At 47.3% G+C, this 25000-nt stretch overlaps 2 protein-coding genes across 2 annotated transcripts in view; both read right to left on the bottom strand.

Moving 5' to 3' along the window:
* adamtsl4 (ADAMTS-like 4) overlaps nt 1-6123 on the bottom strand; it is a 42979-nt gene extending 36856 nt beyond the window's left edge. Inside the window, exons 1-4 of the mRNA XM_080858183.1 lie at nt 5998-6123; nt 4800-4860; nt 2209-2807; nt 775-1597 (exon numbers count right to left, since the gene is read on the bottom strand). Coding sequence (XP_080714309.1) covers nt 775-1597; nt 2209-2807; nt 4800-4860; nt 5998-6020 — 1506 coding nt within the window. The 5' untranslated portion in view covers nt 6021-6123. The remainder of the gene's footprint in view (nt 1-774; nt 1598-2208; nt 2808-4799; nt 4861-5997) is intronic.
* A 9462-nt stretch (nt 6124-15585) lies between these two features.
* tars2 (threonyl-tRNA synthetase 2, mitochondrial) overlaps nt 15586-25000 on the bottom strand; it is a 16940-nt gene continuing 7525 nt past the window's right edge. The window contains exons 9-18 of the mRNA XM_080858186.1: nt 24251-24349; nt 23484-23650; nt 22442-22604; nt 20603-20740; nt 17966-18043; nt 17444-17544; nt 17017-17118; nt 16789-16861; nt 16376-16490; nt 15586-15803 (exon numbers count right to left, since the gene is read on the bottom strand). Coding sequence (XP_080714312.1) covers nt 15661-15803; nt 16376-16490; nt 16789-16861; nt 17017-17118; nt 17444-17544; nt 17966-18043; nt 20603-20740; nt 22442-22604; nt 23484-23650; nt 24251-24349 — 1179 coding nt within the window. The 3' untranslated portion in view covers nt 15586-15660. The remainder of the gene's footprint in view (nt 15804-16375; nt 16491-16788; nt 16862-17016; nt 17119-17443; nt 17545-17965; nt 18044-20602; nt 20741-22441; nt 22605-23483; nt 23651-24250; nt 24350-25000) is intronic.

The raw sequence follows: 25000 nt of genomic DNA, 5'->3' as shown, positions 1-25000 counted from the left end.
TTCTGATTATCCCTACACTACCATTGCTCTTTACTTCTCACGAGACTTCTGATTATCCCTACACATTGCTCTTCATGATGGAGATCATTTCCAAACACTGTTCATGACTTAGGAATGTATTAATCAAGTGCCTTGTATTAATAATTACCTTGTATGAATCATGTGCTTATGTAAGCAGGAACATGGCTTTTCTGTGTTGCTGCGTGTGTGTAACTTGTGTGTGTGTAATATTAGGTGCCACTTAGTCTGCATATCTCCAAGGGCATGTTTAGACCAGAGGTGATAAGCTTCTTCCAACCTGGCAAAGCTTCCATCCTTGCCTTGGACATCAGAGATCCACCACGTGGTTATCCCTACTGAATGCTAAACTTCTGTCTAAATAAACCTTGTGCTATGTGTTTATCATTTCTTCACTTTCAGCCTTGTGCTGTGAGTAAGCCCGTTTTGCAATTGTTGTAGTTGTTTGTCTTGTAAATTTACTTATATGCAGCTCCGGAGTCCTGAGGTAACTAGGATGAATTTTCACCTATCACTTTACTTCCATGAAGCTTTTGATGGTTGGTTGTAAAGTGAGCTCAGCCTGATTGGCTTTATTAATACTAGGAGGCGCTACATGGCTACACGCAACTAAAGCGGTGGAAAGGAAGAGGGAAAGTGGTAAAGTGGTGTAGTTACAATAGGCACGTCAGTGTGTGTGTGTGTGTGTGTGTGTGTGTGTGTGTGTGTGTGTGTGTGTGTGTGTGAAACAGGAGGAACATAAGGGCTTTCTCTCACCTCTCCAGCACACCTGCGGTGCTCCACTTCCTTGCCGGGGCATTTGTAGTTGCCAGGGGGAAGATGGGGGCTCCAGTTGCCCTCGGCGACCGATCTCTCCCTGCTGCCGTGGCCGTGTGGGGGGGACTGCCAGCCGCCGGAGTGGGGGTGGTGGCTGGGGGGGTCGGCGGGGGACTGAGCGGGGGGAGGCTGATGCAGGGGCAGGCCGTAGGGGGGGCGGGGGCGGCGGTTCACCTGTCTGTCGGGGGACACCTGCCCAGGTGTGTGTCTTTGGGGTGGCAACACAGGTTGGCCGGCTCCGGGCCTGTCCCTGTGGTGTGTGTCTGTGAGAGTGTGAGTGGGTCTGTGGGAGTCTGCATGCCTGTGTGTGTCTGCGGTGTGTGTGTATGAGCGGGTGTGTGTGTTCGGGCCTGCCCTCCGTGACCCCTCTCTGACGGCAGGGCGGTCCGGGCGGGGCGGTCGGTCCAGACGGTCCGGTCGGCTGGTTCTGGCCGGGGCTGCAGACGTTGAGGCCGTATCTGCTCTCCTCTTCCCTCCCTCCACCTCCTCCTCCTCTTTCTCCTTCTCCTTCTCCTCTCTTCTCCTCCTCTCCTTACTCCTCTCTCTGTGTCCCCTCACAGCCCCTTCGGACCCTCTCTTCTCCTGCCCCTCACGAGACTCGTCACTCAGGGCAAGCCCCTCCCTCTCAGACTCCAATGCGGGCGTGACAGTGGCATTGCCATGGCGACGGGTGTGGCGCGTGTGGCGACTGGGCCGGTGCAGTGGCAGAGAATAGGGCACCCTGCCGTAGCCAAACTGCCCCGGGCGGATGTTGGAATTTGACCTGCGAGAGGGAGTGGGGGGGAGAAGGGAGAGAGAGGGAGAATAGAGGGAGAGGGATAGAGGAAGAGAGAGAGAGAGAATTACAGACAAATAGACAACAGACGGAAGTGTTTCTCAGTGTGTATTTGTATGTGTTTATTTCTTTGGCCATGTATTTGTTTGCCTGTATCTTTTTTGTTTATTAATTGCTAATTACTTCAGCAATATTATTTTACTACAGTCATTCCGATAAAGCTTGTTAAAGTTTTATTGTGGGGGGGGGTGGGGTGAAGGAAGATCTGCGACATCAGCGAGGAGAGGAGAGGGGAAGGAAGATCTGAGACATAAGACAGAACTGAGAGCAGCTCCCTATACAACACACACACACACACACACACACAGTAAAGTAATCAGTCAGTTGAGTTTGATAAAGCACTGAGAGGAGGGCAGATAAACAGGAAGAAGCCTCTTATGAGTCATGGATTCATGACTGAACATGTTGTAAGACCGTGTAGCTCACACACACACACACACACACACACACACACAAGCACACACACAGACACAATCTGGGAGGCAGCAGCATAGAGCACTTTTCTCACCACACACACATATAGGGCCAATATCACTCACCTCCTGAAAGACAAAGAGTCCCGGTTATTGGACACTGACCTCCGGCTCCCGCCCCCTTCAGACCTGCTTGGCCCGTGATTGGGCTGTCGCCTGGATGGCCTTCCTGATTGGCCGTAACTGAGTGCTGGAGAAGAGCCTGCTGATGGGTAAGATGAAGGTTGGTAAAGAGATGCTGTATCCTGATTGGCTGGCGGATAGAAAGGAGCCATATGACTGGGCTGATTGGGCCCGCCCACTCCCGGCTCACTACGGTAGAGAGGTAGTCCAGGGTTGGGATTGGTTGGCTGGTCAGGGGGGTACGATGGCTGCCTGTTGGCCACGCCTCCCCCTCCATAGTGGGGCCCTTCGTTCCCCGGGTACATGGAGGGGTGGTAGGGGCGCATGGCTGAGATGACAGGGGAGTGGTTTGGGACACCTGGGGGCAGGTAGGCGGAACCGGGCCATGTCTGAGGCGGGGTTTGTGGAGGAGGTAAGCACTGCCTCTTTCTCTCAGACACGCCCACACCACAGCTCTGAGAACACTCCCCCCACTCCCCCCATGGAGACCACACCCCCTCTAGCTCCTCCCCTTCTGCCTGGCGAGAGCGTCGCCCCGCAGCCTGAAAAAAACGCATACACACACACACACACACACACAGAGAAACACACACACACACACACACAGACCCCCCCAAACAAACAATTACTCCACGTAAACATTTAGTAGTAAAGGGGAAAACAATTAGTTTTACATTGAAAACATCCAAACACGCATTCACAGCAATTTGGCCGTTTCTCTAAACAGTCTTAAATCTGGACTATGAATCATTCCTTGTTAATGCTGTTGAGGATTTGCATTACCAGGAAAACTACAGAATAAATATATAAGAGAAGAATTAAGCATGATGGTGTTTACAATGCCAGCTAGCCCCTGAATCTGGTACGAGTGTGGCCCTGAGTTGGCTTAAAATGAAAAGAAACACCTTCATTGGAAAAAAAAAGTGATGCCTTTGCGGTGAACACACAAACGCCCTTTACTTCCTCTGGTAATTACTGAAATAACCTGCAACCTTTGATAAATCCTATTATATTTGTCATGTCTGAGGTGACATATTTCTGTCCCCGCTGAGTCTGGTTGAGTGGGGGTGAGTGTGAGAGGCCTTAGATAACGCTTTTCATTTCATAATGCAGGGGACAGCATTCTGGGCCACGCTCACGGCTGGCAGGACCCAGATGAAGAAAAGAAAGAGAGAGAAAAAAAAAAGACTGAACAAAACTTTCCATTCAGTATAAAAGTACCCAAAACAGAGAGGTCAGCCCTCCACTTCTGATCGCGTCCAAATCTGAATTAGGGTCGCACAAGACCGTGCCTGTCTCTGCCTGTGTGTGTGTGTACACAACATGTTTGGATTGGCTGTATTGTGTGTGTGCATTTCTGTGTGTGTTTGTTGAGTGTGTGTGTGTGTGTGTGTGTGTGTGTGTGTGTGTGTGTTTGTTGAGTGTGTGTGTGTGTGTGTGTGTGTGTTTGTGTTTGTGTTTGTGTGCGTGTGTTTGTGTTTGTGTGTGGTGGGGCGCATGGAGCAGTGGCGCAATCTGCAGTGTGATGACATTAAAAGCCCAGCTGTCAAAAACATGGGAAAATTCCTGACTGAAATTGTTACTGTGTGCGGAATTACAAATGTGAACACACACACACACACACACACACACACACACACACACACACACACTGAGGCCTTTGACCTAGTCGTCAGGGCCTTAGAGTTTTGAGCGCTTAGCTGTGTTCTCAGTCACTATGCCACTTTCAACACAAGTCTCACAAAAAGGACTTAAAAACAACACAACTATTCACATACTAATTTTGTGACAAAATTCTTTAGAAAAATATTCAGGCATTTTAAGATATTCGCACTATGTGTGTGTGTGTGTGTGTGTGTGTGTGTGTGTGTGTGTGTGTGTGTATGTGTGTGTGTGTGGGTGTGTGTTAGAGCCCATTCTCAGCTGAGCAGGGAAAGCTGTCGGTAGCGATTGCGATTGCGAGTGCAAGTGCAAGTGCCAAGCATCCAAACAATGGAAACTGAAGCTCATGCATAGACCCTCATTAACCAGACGAGCGCAGAGCTGAGATTGCACAAGAAAGAGAGAGAGAGAGAGAGAGAGAGAAAGAGCAAGAGCGAGAGCGAAAGAGAGAGAGAAAGAGAAAGAGAGAGAGAGGCCGCCTGAGCCACAGCCCCGTCAGGCTCACTAGAAATGCTAGGCACTGAATGGACGTCCACCAGTGATGCTCTATCGGGTCTCTAACGGTCTCCCCATGGTCCACTGACAGAGGGCCTACTGTGCATGTCCTGGACCCACAGAAAGAGTCCACAGAGTGCACCTAACATCCAGCCCCTAGAAGGCCAGCCCATCTGAGGCCTAAGCAGGCGGTTCTGGAAAGGTTCTGGAGCTGATCAAGTATGGATCAGGTCATCTCCACATCTGGGCCAAGTCTAACCCTGAGCTAGTTAAACTATCTGAGCATCTATCTCACTATAAAGCCATACCAGAGCAACGGCATCCAGGAGCAAGAGGCATTCAACACCACCCGTGTCAATGTGTTGATGGTCACTTACTGGTTTCTGAGCCGTAGTCTGGGAGAGCGCAGTCAGCGCACACATCCACAACACACAAAGCCTGTGGGAAGGAGCAGAGCAGAGCAGAGACACGGAGCTTATTAGGACAAACCTTCAGGGTACACTAAGCTATACTCTATGTTATGTAAAGCATGGATATGGAGACAACATCAGGGTTTATATATATATATTAATAGATACAACCTAAATGTTTAAGGAGATACGATTTATTTCGGGGAGGAATTTTTAGTTTCTGTACACGTTTTTCCCCAAAACTAAATGAGGCTCCAGCTTCAGCTCCCTCTAAAAACAACTCCTTTCCTGTCTTTCTCTGAGGGTTCAGAGAAGGCATCTGTCCCAACGCTGAAGAACTGATTCAGTTTTTACAAATTAATGTTTGAGCCATTTTGACAAATTTGCTTTTCAAAATATTTGTGACTCCCTCTAACAGCCCCATTCCTCCCTCTGTCCACGGCAGAACATAATAAAAATCTCATCCATGTTTCTGTAGTCATATTTCTTGTGCTACAAAAACGACATGTTTGATATGTGTTTGCAGGGATACTCTATGACTTTCATCACTGTTTTAGAATGGTTTCATGGAATGAGAGCTGACATTGGGTTGAAACCACAGTCCACTTTTAAAGCATCCGAAGGATAAATGTTGGTGTACCGCTCTCTCCATATAATTACCAGCCTTTCCTCGCCGCGGTTGTACCACCGCACCACCAAAACCCCAGTACAGCACGCTTCCCAATTACGGCCCCTAGAAGAGGTACATAAAAGTCCCGGCCGTGCAGACTCGCTGAACAGGGTCGCTGAAGCCGCAGTAACGACCCCCTGCCTCGGTGCACGTTTTACCAGCCGCTACAGTGGCGCTTCGGGGAATGGACACGTTACTTACGCCATCCTTCCCATCCTTAGCCCAGGGCAGATTCCTCATGTACCTTGCCGTGCACATGCGGGAAAACGTAACCAAGGGGCAACGCGGAGCTCCAGGAAATTACGCTCCATTCGCTTTAAGTTTCTCCTAAACAATGACTCTTTCATGGCACAAGCTCGAGCGCACAACGCTAAAGTTTAGCTGGTTGAAGCTGCACCTCGTCTTTTTAGGGCACGTTTCCCATCAAAAACCAAAGCGAGGAGAGTGCTTATGAGTTGGTAGGTCTGCTGGTCCCGGACTGCGGTGGGAACTTACCTGCAAATAAATCCGCACCTCATTCTGTCGCCCTGTCTTCAGCTCTCAGAGTTTCCGATATCAGGTCAATAAAGCGCACGGTCACTCGTTCGAGCGGTAGTGTTTCTTGAGAGTCGCTCGGAAACGTCCAAAACAACTTAACACTGGTTTAGTGGGAAAGTGCTGAGGGATTTCCCTCGCGCTCAACCCTCACTCACTCGGTACTCTATTCCTCTGTCACACGTTCTCCCTCTGCCTCACTCCCGCTGGTATAGGGGAGGGGACGGCTTCACTTTTTTTTCCATATCGTTCACCCGACAACTTTTTTGTCCTTGTTTTAAACTAGAATGACGTGAGGCTGCCGGGGAGAGTGAAGGGGCAAGAAGGGATTCAGAATGTGCAGATTATACAACAGTCTAGAAGCAGCTTTGTAGATTTGCACAAGATTGTTATAAGTCCCAAATAATTTTGAATAATAATAAGGCTGTTGTGTTACTAATGTCGCAGGAGTTTATTGGGAAAAGTTGGTGTAGAATTTGTTTGGTAAACCAAAGTGAATGTTATTCCAACTGCTTGCAGTATGCATGAAATATGTATAATAAAATGTAATAACATAGCATATGTACAAAACTCACTTTATGAGGTTAGTTATCCCAGTTAGGCCTTTAATTTCTAAACAACAATTTCCATCATCATGCCCAACGGGGTGTGCTGGATAGAGTCTAGTAGGCTGAAGAAAAGGGCTGTTTACTGATTCATCCGTTGGTGCTCAACGGGGCTGTTGTTAATCATATAACATGGTTTATAAGTGGAATATGGGCTGCCTGTCCGATTGTTTTGGATTGGGCACACATAGCGTTCATGTGTGTGTGACCACAGAACTCAGAATGTGACTGAGGTTACGGTGATTAAATGCGTAAAAAAACTGCCATCCAAGATTGAGATGAAACAGCAGGCTACGGATGTGATGGTGTTTGTGTGCTCTGTGGGCATGGGCCACATATTTAGCACACTGCCATTATAGGGGAACCGCTTCTGGCAGAGCTGTCCACACTGTAATGGAGTTGATTCCCAGTGACTTCTCTGGAGGATTAGTGCAAATTGTTAGTAAATAACACACTTTCTGTGTTTTACAGTGTGGAGGGGGGTTTCTGGGAGTAAAAAAACAACATCATAAACAAACACACAAAGACAGACACACACACACACACACACACACACACACATATACAGACACACACACACACACTAGCATCAGAGATTATATCAAAGCTCCTCCAAAACTTACAACCCACCCAATGTGCCGTGACCAAACACAGATAAGGGACATAAAATGGAATTGATATAAATCTCCGTTGGCGTGTTTGCTTGGCTGGGCATGAATGATTCTGGCAGCATGATGGTTGTGGGGTGGGGGGCACTGCAGCTACCCTTTAGATGTGAAAAGGGAACACACTCAATCAGGTACAGTTCTAAACACTTTACCATGAGTGTATTCACTGTCTCTCTCCGTCACACACATACACACCTTAAGACAGACACACTCACTGCCTCTTGCTTTCACACACTTATACAGTACATAGCTATAGAAAGATACATACACACACACACTCTCACTCTTACTCTCACTCACTCCCTCTCTCATTCTCACTTACTCTCTCTCTCTCACTCACTCACTCACTCACTCACTCTCTCTCTCTCTCTCTCTCTCTCTCTCTCTCTCTCTCTCTCTCACTCGCTCTCTCTCACTCTCTCTCTCACACATAGTTTATTCTCATCACAGCGGCACCCTTTGGACACCTGAGACTTGACACATAGTCCATATTTTATCACATGTCTCCCAGGTCCAGGCCAGTGGCACAGAGCCAAGCACACACACACACACACACACACACACACACACACACACACACACACACACACACACACACACACACACACACACACACAAACACACACACACACACACACACACACACACACACAAACACACACACACACACACACACACACACACACACACACACTGCTGTGCACCCCTATTTCTGGAAAAATATTACACAACCAGATGCTATACATCACATGAAAGTACATTCCTCATTGTCGCTCCACCTCACACACAGTTTATCTCTCACGGTCAGTGTTAATACAGGGATTAACACCGCCATAGTGATGTCTTCATTTGCCAAAGAGATGGAGTGGTAGATAGAAACAACCAGAGAGAGAAAGAGAGATAGAGAGAGATGCCTATGTTTAAAATTATTTTCTTGAACCATCATATGGATCAAGGACATCCACTACTATCCAGTCATACCTCAACTGCTCCTTCATCATGGTAAAGGAGTAGGGAAAGGGAGAAAGAAAGTAAGATGGAGGTAGAGACAGAAAGTGAAAGAGTGACTGAGGCACCAGAGGTGAAGACGGAAGACTGTCAATACAGGAAGAGAACCATGAAGGAGAGCTGTAAAACAGGAAGAGAGAGAAAAGATTGTGTGATGGAGGGGTGTGTGTCACCATGACACCCCGTCCCGCAGAGCTGAGGGCCCGAGGAGGCCCCCGGGGCCTGTGGGACCTTCAGCGCCCACACCAGCCACACCATTAGCAGGCATGTACTAGCAGCGCGTGGCCATGCCAGGGTTTGCGGGCGACTCAGAGGGTGTGGTGGCAGTCTGTTAATCGTCTCGCTTCAACGCTGACAGCAGGCGCTGCCAAAGGGTCGGGCAGATCAGCCCCCAGGGGCATTACTATGCCCTACAACTGCCCCCTGCTCCCTGGCCCCCCCCAAAATCTCATTTAACATTATTTTAGGCCAGTAGCTGCCCCCCAACCCTCCCGCCCAGCTGGCCTGGAAAATAATGCCCCCTCCCTTCCCTGTAGGCTTAGAGGTAAGCACTATATGAAATTAGTCATGGTGTGGAAAGATAAATGGGTTGGCCCTCTATTACTGAGTGTGATTGAGTTTCAAGTCAAACTGTGGGTGGGGGGGGGGGCGGGGGGGTGACTGTGTGTGTGTATGTGTAATAGTAAGTGCCTGTTTCTGTTTGTGTGTGTGTGTGGCTATGTGTGTTTGTTGGATAAGTGCATTGCCTGTATGTGTGCGTGTGTGTGTGTGTGTGTGTGTGTGTGTGTGTGTGTGTATGTGTTTGTGTGTGTATGTGTGAGATAGAACCAATATAACTATTCTACTTCTTCAAGTTTGGCGTGCTCATTTAGATTCTATCAGTGTGTTTGTTTGTAAGTACATTGCCTGTATATGTGTGTGTGTATGTGTGTGTGTGTGTGTGTGTGTGTGTGTGTGTGTGTGTGTGTGTGTATTGTTGGGGTGGTGGGTTTTCAGGTAGGAGCTGAGCTGGCTAAGAGTCCTTAGAGAGCAAATTACAGCAGTGAGAGGAAAGCGGAGAAGGGGAGAGAAAACTAAACGAAAGAGAGGGGGAGAGAGAGAGAGAGAGAGAGGCACAAACACACAGAGGAGGGTTATTTTATTTTTCTGTCCAGATGTTCTAGGGGGAGGTCTGAGAAGAGAAGTGTTCTATGGGTGAGCTGGCTTATGTAAGGCAAACTCAAAACAACAGCGTACGTAGCACCCCACTGAAGCCACAGTTGTCAAAATAACAAAAATCAGGGAGGCAGGGAGATGGGAACTGTAAATATTCTCATTATGTTTATTACTGTTACAATATTGGTGTTGTACTGTAACATTACATTTCTGAAACGTCGTTGAAGCATCACTGTATCTAAACAATCATTATAATAAAACTACTTTGAACTGAATTGAATCTAGAGGGAGGGGGGTAATGGTAAGGGTGGAGAAAGAAAGTACATTTTCGATGGTTGAAGAGGAGAGAGGCATGAAGATTGGGGGGGGGGGGGGGGGGGGGAGTACAAGCCCACAAGAAAAGCACGAAGCTCTGAGAGAGGAAGGGAGAGGGTGAGAGAAAGGAAGAGATTTGTCAAGGTCAGATGGAGTCAATATTTGCTTCATTCCGGCAATATTCCAGCAGCTGCATTGAGAAGGTTGCTGTATGTGTGAGTGTGTGAGTGTGTGTCTGTGTGTAGAGGTATTTGTATGAGTGTGTGTGAGTGCTTAAAGAAGGAGGGGAGGAGACATTAACAGAGAATTTCAGTTTCACTCCCTGTGTGCTAGTCTATGGTCTCATGCGTCCCTGACAAAGGGGCCACGGCAGGGGGTCGGCCTTGGGGTCACAGGGTCACTCCGTCCTGGAAAAAAAGCCCTCTATGGACGGATGCTGACTGGCAAAGCTATTTGATGAATTTGTTCCAATTATGCCTACAAAGAGAGATTCACGCACTGCTATTCAGGCTGGCTAGCCAGCCAGTTATGTATGCATAACAGCAACAAACAGAACAGCCTGTGTCTGTCTGGTATTCTTTCGCACCGTCACAGCAGAGGCACACACACATACATACTCGGGGCTAGAGCACAAAGACAGGTCACAGAGCCGTTGTAGTCTATAGGTGAAATGTACCGCAAAGCCCACTAACCGCACAGCAACAATTTTGCTGGCGTTTTTATGCGAGGAGGAAGTGGAACGGGATGGATGAATCCAGTTCGTATACCGTCTCTCAGCCCACCTGCGTCCCATTAACTTCAATTGTGGATTTTTAACCACAACATCTGCCTTGCTTACATTCAATACAGTAGGCTATGCAACTGCTACTATCACATAGAACGATCCATTCCCTGAGATGTATTAAATCCCCCCCCCATAATTGGACACAGCAACGGAGGGCTGATATTAGTAAAGGGGCACAGGGTTGGATGAAATCGGGTGTGGTGTTATGTTCACTTTTTAAGGAACTTGAGGAACTACCGTCCGCCACTGGAGCCTTAGTCTGTGCGTATAGTTCCTGGCACAGAGCCCGACTGTAGCCTGTCTGATCCAGGGTGTGTAAACAGAAATGTTTGGGTAAAACCAGCAGAACAATCTTCACGGGTCGGTGCAGTGGCGGCGCCAGAGATTTTTTTCTGGTGGTGCTATGGGGGTGCTCGGCGTTTTACTGAGGGTGCTATGAATTTAGGGTGATAGCATATGAGTCTCATTTTTCTCTACTACAACACCTCCTCACCATATCGTCACATATGTTTAGACGTTTGATCTCTAACGAGTCTTTGGGGTACATAAAAAGCGTCATTCAAATCGATCGTATTATCATTAGGCTACTTCTGACGGACGCGCACAAAGCTGCGTTCATCTCCGACGGTCAAAATGGATGCAGCATGTTATAGATAACGTAATCCCAAATACTTCACTTACTTCAGTGTGTGGATTTAAGTTTGCGCCAGATGACTACCAGGTCACCACTACCATGTGCGACAAATTAAACTAAACATACCAAGTTCAATACACTTCTAACTAAAGACGGCAGATTAGAATATCAGATAGAATTAACTTAAAAAGGCAAAGAGTCAGAAATGCTTTCAAAAAGTGTAGGCTATATTATTTTAGGTCACAATCAATAAAAACATGAATGAGACCAATAGAAACCACAATAATAAGAGATCAAAAAGTGCGCACAAAACTATGCTTAAAACATCCCTTAATTGTTTCCTAATTATTTCTGCCATTACATTGATCTCATTCTGCACGTCATGGTGCACATACTTTGCATTTGACGGGTTGTTATCTAACTTTTTCTGAACGGTTTTATCAAATTTTCCAATTACAGATAGCAACTCGCGGACATTACCCCTGTTTGCTGAATCCTCATCTTCAATGAGGCCTCGCTGTGAGATCCCCTGACAAGCAGTGAAGCGCAAGCTTTCCACAACATTTTTGTAATATTGGTCTTTTCGGACCATCCTGGGCGTTCATGCTTAAGTCACCCAGGGTGCTAGCAGCATGGCTAGCAGCGCCCTCAGTAGAGGTGAAGGGTTGACTTGGACCAGGATGTTCCTCTTCCTCTTCCTCTACATCAGAATCAGAATCCAACACCTCTTGCATTTTTCTTCCTCTTGAACATCTTATTCAACTCGAGGAAATTTGCGGATCAAATACCGATCCATTTTCGTGATTTTGTGAACGCTTGACTTAGAATTGACCGCTCGCGAGGATTACTGTTACTTAGCCTACTACTCATTGAACAATCACGTTCACGCGTAACGTGTCTGTGTCGTGCTACGTGAACAATCTGTTTATTTCAATCTGTTATTTTCTTTTGTGATTAAATTATTATTATCACACAATACATTTTATTAAGAACTCAGAATGAAATTTAATAACAATAATAGGCCTAAATAAACCATTATTTTCTTGGGGGTGCTATGGGGGTGCTATGGCCAATCTAGGGGGTGCTCTAGCACCCCCTAGCCCCCCCCCTGGCGCCGCCACTGGGTCGGTGCGATCTTTACACACTAGAATAAATCACTTGGTCGATTCACCCGCTGTTGGTTCCTTGTGAGCGCACCTTTTTTTCCTGGTCTTGGTGGCGTGAGAATATAGTTGTTCTCCAGCTTTTTTTCTACGCGAACGGGCTGACAAAAACATAGGATAACCAGAGCTTTTCAATTGTTCAGAGAAAACACACACACGTGCACACCGTGAGGTTTTGTCCACTGAAACACAGTCTTCTTAACTGACTCATAAACATATCTTGCTCTGAGAACTTGGATGGGTATTTGGAAGAGGAAAAGAAAAGTATCGGATCATGTCAGAATGGGAAAACTCTCCAGAAAGCTGGCAGCGACCGTTCGACCATTCTTACATCTGACGCGCTCTGTCTCCCTCTATCTTTCTCGTAAATTCATACTTTATGGCCAGTGCGTTGCCAGGAGAACCGACAATGTAAATATTTATCAAATAGCACTGGGCTTGATCTCGCTGTCTTGCAAACTGTCATGATATTCCGCGAATATTTTCTCACTGCCTTTCTCTGCCCAATTATCTGACTCAGCCTCGCACGGGCCTTCAACGTCTCGTAAGCCATCTCCTATTGCAGACATATTGCAGAGGTATGTCTAACCCCCTCATGACTGCCAGGCTCTGAGCCCGGCGGCCAGTTCCTGTTTGCGCTGGACAGATGTTTATGTCTCTCCATCTTCCTCTGTTCAAATGCAGAGTGCTCTGTTTTCCACTTTCGTACTTAGACCACCAGATCCCACCCCCAAGACGGCAGAGAATCTGAAAACAGGTCAGCTAAGTGTGCGATGGACATTGCCGGCATAGTAGAACTCGGAACACAGCCAGATGCTCCTATGGTGTTTGAGGCTGGACCCTCTTTAAGGCGACGAGTGAGCAGGCACCCCTGACGGCGAGCACCGATGCCAAATAAACTGCATAAATATTCCTGTCCATTCAGAAGGTGCGAAGCTTGCATAAACCCTTCAGCCAGAAATGATTGCGGTGACGCCGGCTTCCAGGCTGTGCCAGACTAAATAGAGAACAGGGTGGATTTCAAAGAAGTTGGAAATTGGTCTCACGTCAAAGAGATCGGAGCTTAGGGACATCAGAGGAAGGTTGAATACATAAAAGCAGCGGTGCGTGTGGGCCAGAGGCGATGGATAGTGCCAGCAACTCTAATTTGAGGGTTCACTTTCTTTACTTTCCAAGTTCCCCCGTGAAAAGGTTTACAGGAGTGAAGCTGGGCATACGTTTATAAGGACAACTTTCAAAATGAGCATACACGCACTCCTTTTCACTCAATTTCCAGGCGCACATTTAACACATCAATTAATTAACGAATTTTTAATACAAAGGCATCGACTGCTGTTTCAATAACTGTTTGTTCATTTCAAAACAAACCCTTATTATCGCATAAATGCAGTAAACCTTCGGTCCGGTCTCATGCAGCCTCCCCACTCAGGAGGCGGAGAGGCCCCTGACTCGGTCAATGTGTCGCTGTTTGGTGAAGGATTCATCGGACCTCCTGTTATTGTTAGGGCAGTTTAGACTCACGACAAGCTGGCAGGGAACCACATGAGTTTATTTTTAACAACGTAAAAGGGAAGGGCAGCGGAGATCTACATGGGCTATTTTCAGCACGCAACCTTTAATCATCCACTCCTGACGGCTTCTGAGATAAGTGGAACGCTGTGCCCTCGAAGAACAATGCGGGCTTCCCTTTTTGTTTGCCGACACCGTCACTCCCGCCAGCCACAACCTCAGGTCAATTTTTGAGTAAATGCACCCTTTTCAAATGTGACACGATACTCACAGCTCAGTGTAAACACATACCTGTCTTGATCCCTCGCTCTTCCTGTGAACCTGCTTTTAGGGGGAACTTGTGTTGAACCTTGAGAAATGTCTCATGGTGACCTTAAGACAACAGTCACAGGAGTTTTTCCTTCCCTTCATTTACTCCATCTTAAACTCTTCACCGTAAACCTTAAGTCACTCTCTCCCTCTCTCACTTTCACAATACCGGTGCTAGTTCACTGGACTACCCTTCCTTCTTTAAGCACCATGCCCTTGGGCGTAAAATCATTTAAACTCCCCAAAACAAAGGCCAGATAAAGAAGGATTGGTATGTCAGCGGAAGGGTGCCGGTGAAAGCAGAATGTGGACCCTCTGCCTGGGCCTGTGAGAGTGTATGTGTCTATGAGAGTGTGTGAGTGTGTCAAAGATGCTGTTAACTTTTGAAAAAAGTCCACGCTTGGGTATCAAGGTCCTAATGGTTTATGTCATCACTTTGGCACTACTGGCGGAAATGCAGAGACCTGCCAAATGACATTTCTTGTGTAAACTACACCATTGCATGGGTGTAAAAGAGGTTCATGGAGAGAGGCAGACATGCATTCCCCTAGCCAGTAAAATGACAGAGAATTGGTGAATAAAGACTCAACAGTGATGCTGGCAGCAGTTTAAGGCATTACTGTGACCAGTAGACTGAGTAGTTGGGCTATTCCAGCTTGATATTAAGAAAGAACACCTGATAAAGCGGTGTCTGTATATGTAATGTGTGTTTTCAATTGGGTGTGTGTGTTTGGGTGTGGGGGGCAGGGTTGTAGACCGTGACATAAACCTACTTCACCCCTATCTTAAGTCACACTTCTGGATGCCAAGGGCAGACACACACACACTCACACACACACACACACACACACCCTAACCCTTAAGAGACTGCCCAAACTTGTCCAGCCATGTGTGTGTGTGTGTGTCATCTTTGTGACTTGTGTCCTTTCCATTCCGTTGCCCTCCCCCAATTAAGAGGGAAAAAACCCTCACCAATCCTAGCCCTGACCTTTTGCTGCTTTCCTGTTTCCATTCAAAACACCCAACCATGGCCCCTGCCCTCTGCTGTACTCTCCTCTCTCTCCCCCTCTCTTTCTCTCTGCAGCTTGCCATCCGCTCCCTCTCCTATTTTAGTCAAATCCCTCACTCCCTCCCTCCTAGCCTAGCTTTCTTCCAGTCTTGTAAGGTATGGTCTGTTCTCACAGACATGCCTCCTCTCTTGCGTAGCGACAGATAAAACAGAATTAACTGGTTTAAAGAAAGCCAGGGGAATTCCAGCATACACACACACACAAGGCCACTAACACTGTGTGTGTGTGTGTGTGTGTGTGTGTGTGTGTGTGTGTGTCAAAGATCCTGCTATCTTTTGTGGAGAGGATGCTTACAAATGCGGAATTCAACAAAGTACAAATTAAATTATTTTATTATCAAAGTTATTTTAACAATACGGTTCCATTATTCACTCGCTCTTTTCATGTGTGGTGTGTGCATGTGATTAGAAATCGTCGTGGTTGCTACGGCTCTCCTGCAGCTCCTTCAGTGACGTCATCACCTCCTCCAGTGACCTCTGACCCAGCTGCTTGCCAGCTCTCGTCCGAATGTTCACTGTGCCGCTGCCTCTCTCCTTCTCTCCGACCACTGAGAGATAGAGGGATGGTAGGAGAAATCAGAGGAGAGCGAGAGATAGAGGAATGGCAGGGTGAAAGAGAGAGAGAGGGAAGGAGGGAGAGAGAGACAGAGAAAGAGAGAGATCGAGAGAAAGAAATGGTAGGGGTAACGAATGAGGGCAATGTAGGGAAAAGAGACAAAAGAGAGATTGATGGATGGATTGATGGGGGAAAGATAGATAGAAGAGAAGGAGGGATGTAGGGGGTAAGACATAATGTGGGAAAGAGCAGCAAGAGAAAAAGAGGGTGAGAAGGAGAAAAGATTGTTGTAACCTAAAGCACAGAACGCCTCAGCACCTCCACACTAGCGTTTTCAACTCTAAACCCTACACTCTACACACTAAACTCTATATAACAATCTAAACTCTACACTCTAAACTCTAAATTCTACACTCTACATTCTAAACTCAAGCTGCCTGTTTGCTTCCTGGCTGACACTGACTCTCTTTACTTCCCCCCTGAGAGCTGTATTCAGGTCAGACGTACAGACAGCCCAAAGAAAACACACACAGCACACGCTCATACTCCGCCTTACTCACTCACCAAAGATGTAGTTATACTGGGCCAGCTGAGCACTGCGGATCTTCTTATTTAAAGTGGTCCCGTGATCGTCATCCACGTCAGCCATGAAGCCAGCGTCCTTGAGCTTATGAACCACCTTAATGCAACCAGACAAGTTTAGGAGTTTATGATGTGCCAATTTCTTAGAGATTCAGACCACAGGCCAAAGAAGAATGTGATGGACTGGTTAACCTCACATACTGCGGCCCCGGAGGTTTAATACTCTAAATGATATGGTGTGTTTGTGTGTGTCACAGCTGGTGTGTGTATCAGTGCTGTTGTATGTGTTGACGATGTGGTGTGTATGACAGCACTGTGGTGTGTCACTGTTGTGGTGGGACCAGTCACGTGTGGTTTGTCAGACTTTTGCTGCAGGCACATTTCAGGCCACTGACCTTCTGAGCGTATTGCTCACTATCGCCACCAACAGGAACCACCATGATCTGCGCTGGAGACAGCCAGAAGGGCCTGAGAGTGAGGGATGGAGAAATAGACAGAGAGAAAGATGGAGGGAGAGAAAGGCGATGGGTGAAGAGAAAGCAGTGCCATGGGCAATTTGGTTTAAAGTGCTCACAACCCTTCACTCGGAATCCAAATGAAGAAAGTGTGAGCAGAGAACTCACCATTTCCCTCCGAAGTTCTCAGCCAATATGGCGATCATCCTCTCCAGAGACCCCAGCACAGCTCGGTGAACCATAACTGGCCTATGCATCGACCCATCCACACTGAGAGAGAGAGAGAGAGAGATGAAGGGGGGGCACAGGTGAAGGGAGGGAAGGGAGGAGAAAGAGAGGGAGGAAGGGGAAGAAGGAGGGAAAGAGGGGGAAATCGAGGAAGAGAGAGACAGAGAAAGGGATAGGTTGTGAGGGAAAGAGACAGGGGAACAGATATAGAGATACGGGGAGAGAGGGATACAGCAAAATTGATTAGAGAGGGAGGGAGGGAGGGTGATGGAGAGAAAGAGAGATAACAATAAGCCAGTAAACAGGGAACACTGAGCGCCTGGTCTCTGTCCAGATATAGATCTTGATATGTTTCTCCTGAACTCACCCCACATACTGAAGGTTGAATCTGATTGGCAGCTGGAAATCCAACTGAATGGTGGCACACTGGTGCTGTCTGCCGATCGCATCACAAATCTGAATGTCAATCTAGGAGAGACGCAAAGGGTTCACATGGCTCAATCTAGGAGGGAGACGAAGGGTTAATGCGGCTCAATGGGCATCTGATGCAGGGCAGCATCTGGTATTGATCAGAGTTAGACCGGGTTCTCAACACCAGCCCAGTGTATGCCAGGGGGAGGTCGTGGCTCTGAAGGGAACAGATATCACAGGAACCATCCTTTCCATCAAGTCACAAAGGGGCTTTTCAAGAAATTGTATCCCACTTCAAACTTCAGGTTTTGGGTGGATGGATGTGGATGGGTGTGGGTGGATGTGGATGGGTGTGGGAGTGGGTGTGGGTGGGGCAGTCGTGTGAACAGGCTAATTTCTAACTTTTGGTCAGGGGAGTTCACACCCAGCCCCTATTGTTCAGACGTACAGAGTGCACGACCTCTGACCCCGGTCTCACCTTGGGGCCGTAGAAGGCACCGTCTCCTGGGTTCAGCTCCCAGCGCTCCCCAAACCCTTGCAGGCTTCGCTCCAACTGCTGCTCGTGGGGGAGAGAGAGAGAGAGGGGGAGGGAGAGAGAGAGAGAGAGAGAGAGAGAGAGAGAGAGAGAGAGAGAGAGAGAGAGAGAGAGAGAGAGAGAGAGAGAGAGATTGAGGGAGAGAGAGGGAAGGAGAGAGGGAGGTATGAGAGATATAGAGATAGATAGAAATAGACAGAGGGGGACACAGATAGAAATAGAGAGAGGGAGAGAGTAGAAAGGGAGAATGAGAGGTGAAGAGAGACAGAGAGATACAGAGAGGGAAAGAAAGGTCATAGAGAGGGATAAATAGAAAAGAGTGTGAGTGAGAAAGACCAAAACAAGGTGAAATAAAAATAGGGTGAAAAGAGAGATGAATTTAGCAGGGACAGGTGGAGAGGACAGAATAAAATTCAAGAGAGGAAAGATGTGGACAGAGAAGGGGGGGGGGGGCAGAGATAAAGGGAGAGGGAGAGAGAGGGATAGAGGGAGAGTCAGTGTCGAGGGCATGACCAGCTCTTTATATTTAATCTCAGCTAAAAATAAACCCACACATCTACACACTACATTCTCCAGCTTAACATGGCAAATGATTGACACCACGCTGGAGTGACACAAACACACACACACACACACAACTAGCAGGTGACTGAATAACTGAGGTGGCTTAGATTTGTGTGTGTGTGTGTGTGTGTGTGTGTGTGTGTGGAGTGTAATTGGCAGCAGAGTGTGATTCATGATGTCTATTCTGACATACTTAAAACACGGCTCCACACAGATACTGTATGTATGTGTTTAATGGTCTGTCTGTATGTTTGTGTCTGAAAGTAATTTATGAATGTTTTATGGGAGTTTGTGCATATCAGTGTGTGTGTGTGTGTGTGCCTTTGTGTGTGTGTTTGAAAGCGAACCAGTAGAAGTGTTTCCAACTCTGAGAAGTGAGGTGCCCATCTGAGGACATTCCATTCTGGATACCAGATTAGAGAGTCTGCAGTGTTTTCTAGTGTGTGTGTGTGTGTGTGACAGTGAGTGTGTGAGTGTGTGAGTGTGAGAGTGTGTGTAGGCGTGTCTCAACTTGTAAGAGGCTTGTAATGTGAGTGTTTTTGTATAAGTGAATGCCACATGAAAATGTAAATATTAGGTTAAGTGCCTGGACCAAGGCCCCGTGGTAACCCCCTGCGTCATCTGTGTGTGTTGATGTGTGTTTGTGTGTGTATACATGTTGAGTCTCACTACCTCCCCACATTGATCCAAAGGTCTGTCAGCCCCAGGTAGCCTGTGCATATATGTTGCAATGTTAACTGTGTGTGTGTGTGTATGTGTTTTGTGTTTGTGGGTGTGTGTATACGTGTTGTGTCTCACTCCCTCTGCATTGATCCAAAGGTCTGGCTGCCCCAGGTAGCTTGTGCATATGTGTGGCAGTGTTAACTGTGTAGAGGTAAGTGTGTGTGTGTGTGTGTGTGTGTGTGTTTGTTTGCACTCCTTCTTTGCATCGTACCGTAGCTGTGGCCCCTGAAGGCAGGGTGTAGTGTGTTTGCTCCCTTTAAGTCTTTTGTGTGCGCAGGTATTTGTGTGTGCGCAGGTATTTGTGTGTGCGCAGTGTGCATGTTGTGTGTGTGGTCTCCAGACAATCTCTGGACTTGTCCCGAAAGGCCAGGCCAGGTGAGAATGTGTGAGTGAGGGAGAGACAGTGTGTGTGTGTGATTGAGAGTGTGTGTGTGTGTGTGTGTGTGTGAGAGAGTGTGTGTGAGTGTGTGTGTGTGTGTGTGTTTGTGAGGGAGTGTGTGTGTGCAAGTGTGTGTGAGTTTGTGTGTGTGTGTGTCAGTGTGTTTGTGAGGGAGTGTGTGTGTGCAAGTGTGTGTGAGTTTGTGTGTGCGTGTGTGTGTGTGTGTGTATGTGTGTGTGTGTGTGAGAGAGTGTGTGTGAGTGTGTGTGTGTGTGTTTGTGAGGGAGTGTGTGTGTGCAAGTGTGTGTGAGTTTGTGTGTGAGTTTGTGTGTGCGCGTGTGTGTGTGCGTGTGTGTGTATGTGTGTGTGTGTGTGAGAGAGTGTGTGTGTGTTTGTGAGGGAGTGTGTGTGTGCAAGTGTGTGTGAGTTTGTGTGTGTGTGTGTCAGTGTGTTTGTGAGGGAGTGTGTGTGTGCAAGTGTGTGTGAGTTTGTGTGTGCGTGTGTGTGTGGTGTGTATGTGTGTGTGTGTGTGAGAGAGTGTGTGTGAGTGTGTGTGTGTGTGTTTGTGAGGGAGTGTGTGTGTGCAAGTGTGTGTGAGTTTGTGTGTGAGTTTGTGTGTGCGTGTGTGTGTGTGTGTGTGTGTATGTGTGTGTGTGTGTGAGAGAGTGTGTGTGTGTTTGTGAGGGAGTGTGTGTGTGCAAGTGTGTGTGAGTTTGTGTGTGTGTGTGTTTGTGAGGGAGTGTGTGTGTGCAAGTGTGTGTGAGTTTGTGTGTGTGTGTGTGTGTGTGTGTCTGTGTGTGTGTGTGTGTGTGTGTGTGTGTGTGTGTGTGTGTGTGTGAGAGAGAGAGTGTGTGTGTTTGTGTGTGTGAGAGAGAGAGTGTGTGAGTGCAAGTGTGTGTGGGTGGTCTCCTCACCATCTCTGCGTTGTCCCAGAGGGCAGGCTCGCCCAGGCAGGGTGTGGGTCGTGTGGAGAGCAGACAGTGGAAGGAGAAACCAAACACGCGATACACACTCCTCACAAACTCCAGGCACGAAGTGATCTCGCTCTCCAACTGTCCCGAGAGAAACAGAAAAACAATAGAGAGAAAGAAAGAAAGAGAGAGAGCAGGGTTAGAGGGAAGGAGATAATTAAAAGAGGGGGGACAGAGAGATGTTATGTTATTGAAGATTACTTTAATAGTCTTTAATAATAAGGGGACTCCAGTCACCCATTAGTACGGAGATGACTGGATATTACTGAAGCCTGTCTTTGGTTTCCCTTCCCTTGGCTTTGAAAGAGCTCCATCTATTTCATGTGTAAGTGTTTTAGGACAAAACGCCATGGCAGGGTCCCCTGAGCTGCTGCTGCCGCTGCTGCAATAAATTAGCATCGAGTCCAGTTTATGAAGGGATGAGGGAGGAAGAAAGAAAGAGAGAGAGAGAGAGATCCAAAGTCAGAGCAAAGACTTAAGAGTATAAAAATGCCTGGCATGTAGGCGAATACCACAGACAATAAAAGCTCCAGAGTTGAAGGCAAGGGAAAAACAAACAGAAAAAGACAAAGACAGAATGTTAAAGAGCCAGCCAGAGAAGGGGAGAGAGAGAGAGAGAGAGAGAGAGGGAGAGAGGAAAGAGAGACAGAAATACTAAGGGAGAGAGAGACAGAGAGCCAGAGAGGCAAGGGATCAGTTCATGGATTTATTTATGTTTCTCCAAAATTGCCAAACGAAAACAGAGTGGGAGATGTGTGTGTTGGGAAGGGGGTGGTGTGTGTGTGTGTGTGTGTGTGTGTGTGTGTGTGTGTGTGTGTGTGTGTGTGTGTGTGTGTGTGTGTGTGTGTGTGTGTGTGTGTGTGTGTGTGTGTGTGTATGTGCGTGTGTCTGTGTGTGTGTGTGTAGAGGACAGAGGGCCATTGACCACTCAGGGCAGGGGTTGGGGTTGAGGGGGTCTTGACGGCGTGGTAATCTTATTCTCTAAAGTGAATCAGCACAAGATAGCACAGCTAATGGCACTAGGGGCATTTTCACTTTGCATGTGTGTGCGCGCGTGTGTGCGTGTGTGTGTGTGTGTGTGCGTGCGTTGAGTTAAAGCAAAGAGTATTACAGGAATGTGTCTTTCCCGCACATTCCTGTGATTTAAGGTAAAGTGAGAGGAAACTCAGACAGACACACACACACACACACACACACTATCACATGAAACACCTCAGCCAAACGCTGCTTATTTTGGCTGCTACTCCAGAGGCACCCAGAGGATAGATCAATACGGGGACAAGAGATACTTTTCAGCACTTCTGCTCTAACATCTGGATTACACACACACACACACACATTGAAATGAAATTTGAATTACACTCAGAAGCATGACCACATAGCATCACATTAGCGCTCATCACAAAACATGTCAACATGTCTCACTCCTGTCCTCTCTCTTCTCCTACCCTCCTTCCTCTCACTCCCCTCTTTCTCCTCTGATCTCTAGGTCCTTCATGTGTGTCCCCATCACACTGACTAAGGGCCTGTAAATCTGTCTGTGTTTGTCTCTCTCCCCCAGCAGAACCCATAACAGCAGCTGACGGCGACCACATCAGGGCCAGATCAAGTGGATGTAGAAGTACACTGTATGCACATGTAGCTCGTCAGCCTGTGTGTATGTGTGTGTGTGTGTGTGTGTGTGTGTGTGTGTGTGTGTGTGTGTGTGTGTCACATGCGTGTGTCTCTAGCAGCACAGAGGGAGACTGTGGGCTGATGGAGGCACGGTGATGTCACATGTACCTGTTCGGGGGTGCAGAAGATGTGGGCGTCGTCCTGGCAGAAGCGCCTGACGCGGGTCAGGCCCCCTAGCGCCCCCGAGAGTTCGTTGCGGTGCAGTGCGCCGAAGTCCGCCCAGCGCAGAGGCAGCTCCCGCCACGAGCGAACCCGCTGCTCGAACATCATGCTGCAGGCGGAGACACACGTGAGTGACACCATCATTAGCCAATCACAGTATCACCAGGATTTGCACCAACCAATTAACAGACAGCCTGTCAGTGATGAGGTGAGGTGACATAAATCAAGGTGAAGAGACTGAAACATCGAATCTACAATCAGATGAAAGACAGACTTTTTAAAGTTACAGCCTGAGTGTGTGAGTGTGAGATCTTCTACCCTACAGAGGAGCTTGCAACACACACACACACACACACACACACACACAAACACACACATTGAACATTTAAAAAGTGACTGAAACGTTAAGTGAATGAGCAAGAATCTTCAACACTTAAGCCACCTCTCTAGCGACTGCACTGTTTGTGAACTCATAAATGTGCTTGCCAACAAACAAAACAATCTGGCCTCGCCCTCCCTCCAACACAAACTCAACTCTACTCTCTGCTCTGCTCTGTTTGGATGGTGCAATGCCTGTACTCGCTCCTGGAGTAAACACTTTTGGATTAGGATCCTTTAATAAAGTGGGTGAAGCATAACCACCAGGCAACTGAAGTTCCATCACTATAATTATAATGGCATAAATATCCACAAAGAATTTAGATTAAAATGAATACAAATATTCAGAATATAATTTCTCCTCTGGTCATTGGAATTCTGTACTGTGGTCCTTGTGCAAGAAGATGTTGAGAAACCCTGACAGATCTTTTTGTTATTTCAGTTTAATTCAGTGGAATTAAATGTCATCAGATTGTTCTCGGTTCACAGGTTTTGCTAATGTGGGGGGGTCATGCTGGTAGAGGCCTGTAAACAAGTCCCCTTTGGTCACATGCAGAGGTGATTAAACAGAGTAGGACAGGAAGTAAACAGGAAGTGATGCGTATCTCACCAGTGTGCGGGGCAGTTCATGGGCTTGAGGGCGTAGGTGTGCGGCTCACAGGTCACGGTGAACATGTTCTCACTGTAGTGCTCCCAGTGGCCCGAGCGTTCCCATAGCGACTTGCTGAACAGGGTGGGGGTCACCACCTCACTGAAGCCCCGTCTCCGATACTCACTCTGACAGAGGGGGACAGAGACAGGGATAGGGATGATGTATATAATGTATTAACAGATAAATAGATAAACATAAATATAAATGAATTATTAAAATGTATAATTCTGACATGGGTAACAGTCTATGAAAGGGGTCTATAAAATAAGGCAACTTTGAGTAAGTGAGAGAGAGAGAGAGAGAGAGAGAGAGAGAGAGAGAGAGAGAGAGAGAGAGAGAGAGAGAGAGAGAGAGGCAGAGGAGGAGTAAGAGGGATGGTATGTGCATTATATAGCAGTGTAGCCATGACGACTATGGGTATTTGGAAAGTCAGAATAATACATTAATTTGATATTCAGAGATTAAGAGCAGGAGAGAAAGAGTGAGAACCAGAAGTGAGAGTAAATAAGGAAGTGAGTAAGAGGCAGACAAGCAGGCGGGAAGGAAGGAAGGAAGGACGCAGGAGTGTCAATAGGGGGGATGAGGAGAGAGGAGTGAGAAGAGGAGATACATAAACATGTGTGAGTCACACGAGTCAGGGGGAGGTCACATGGTGACGTCTCGTGTGGTAGTAATGTGTGTGTGTGTGTGTGTGTGTGTTTGTGTGTGTGTGTTTGTGTTTGTACCTTGATGAAGTCGGTGAGTGTGTTGTAGATGTGTGCTCCTTTCGGCAGGAAGAAACAGCTGCCAGGACTGACATCATTGAAGAAGAAGAGTTCCTGATCCTGAAACACACACACACACACACACACACACACACACACACACACACACACGTGACGGAATGAGAATGATGGAAATAGTCTCAAAGTATGGGAAAAGTGTGTGTGTGTTGTTCCAGATAAGCTGTGGTGGAGTCACACTCCTTGACTGTGGAGCATTGTTCAACACTGTTTATCAACGTCAGAAAAACAGAAAACATCACAGAGCTTGGCCAGTCTGTGTGTGTGTGTGTGTGTGTGTAGCTTAGTAGCCAGTATGTTTGCACGTGTGGCTGATTAGTATGTAAGTAGGTGTCTGTGTGTGTGTGTGTGTATGCGTTTGTGAGTGAGTGTGTGAGTGTGTGTGTGTGAGTGTGTGTGTAGCTGCCCAGCCCTGCATTTGTGACAGAAGTACAGTGAATCACAGCAGTGTTATAAAGACTGATTCAGAAAACCTCAAGCCAGGCTGTGAGCTGTGGGGTTAGGGTTAGGCTGAAACAACACTCACAGGCTCACACTCACAGTCATTTACTGACCACATGTTAGACCATTAATGGCTCTTAGCTCTGCTATTGACTCTTGTCAGTAGCTAGAAATGAATTGTTAATGGCAATAATAATTTTTTAAATGGCATTGCGGTTAACTAATATTCCCAGACATTTGCCCAGCCCAGCC

The sequence above is a fragment of the Sprattus sprattus genome (assembly GCF_963457725.1).
Source record: "Sprattus sprattus genome assembly, chromosome: 19".
Classification (NCBI taxonomy): domain Eukaryota; kingdom Metazoa; phylum Chordata; class Actinopteri; order Clupeiformes; family Clupeidae; genus Sprattus; species Sprattus sprattus.
The sequence above is the reverse complement of the archived record's forward strand: the minus strand, read 5'-3'. Positions and strand labels throughout refer to the sequence as shown.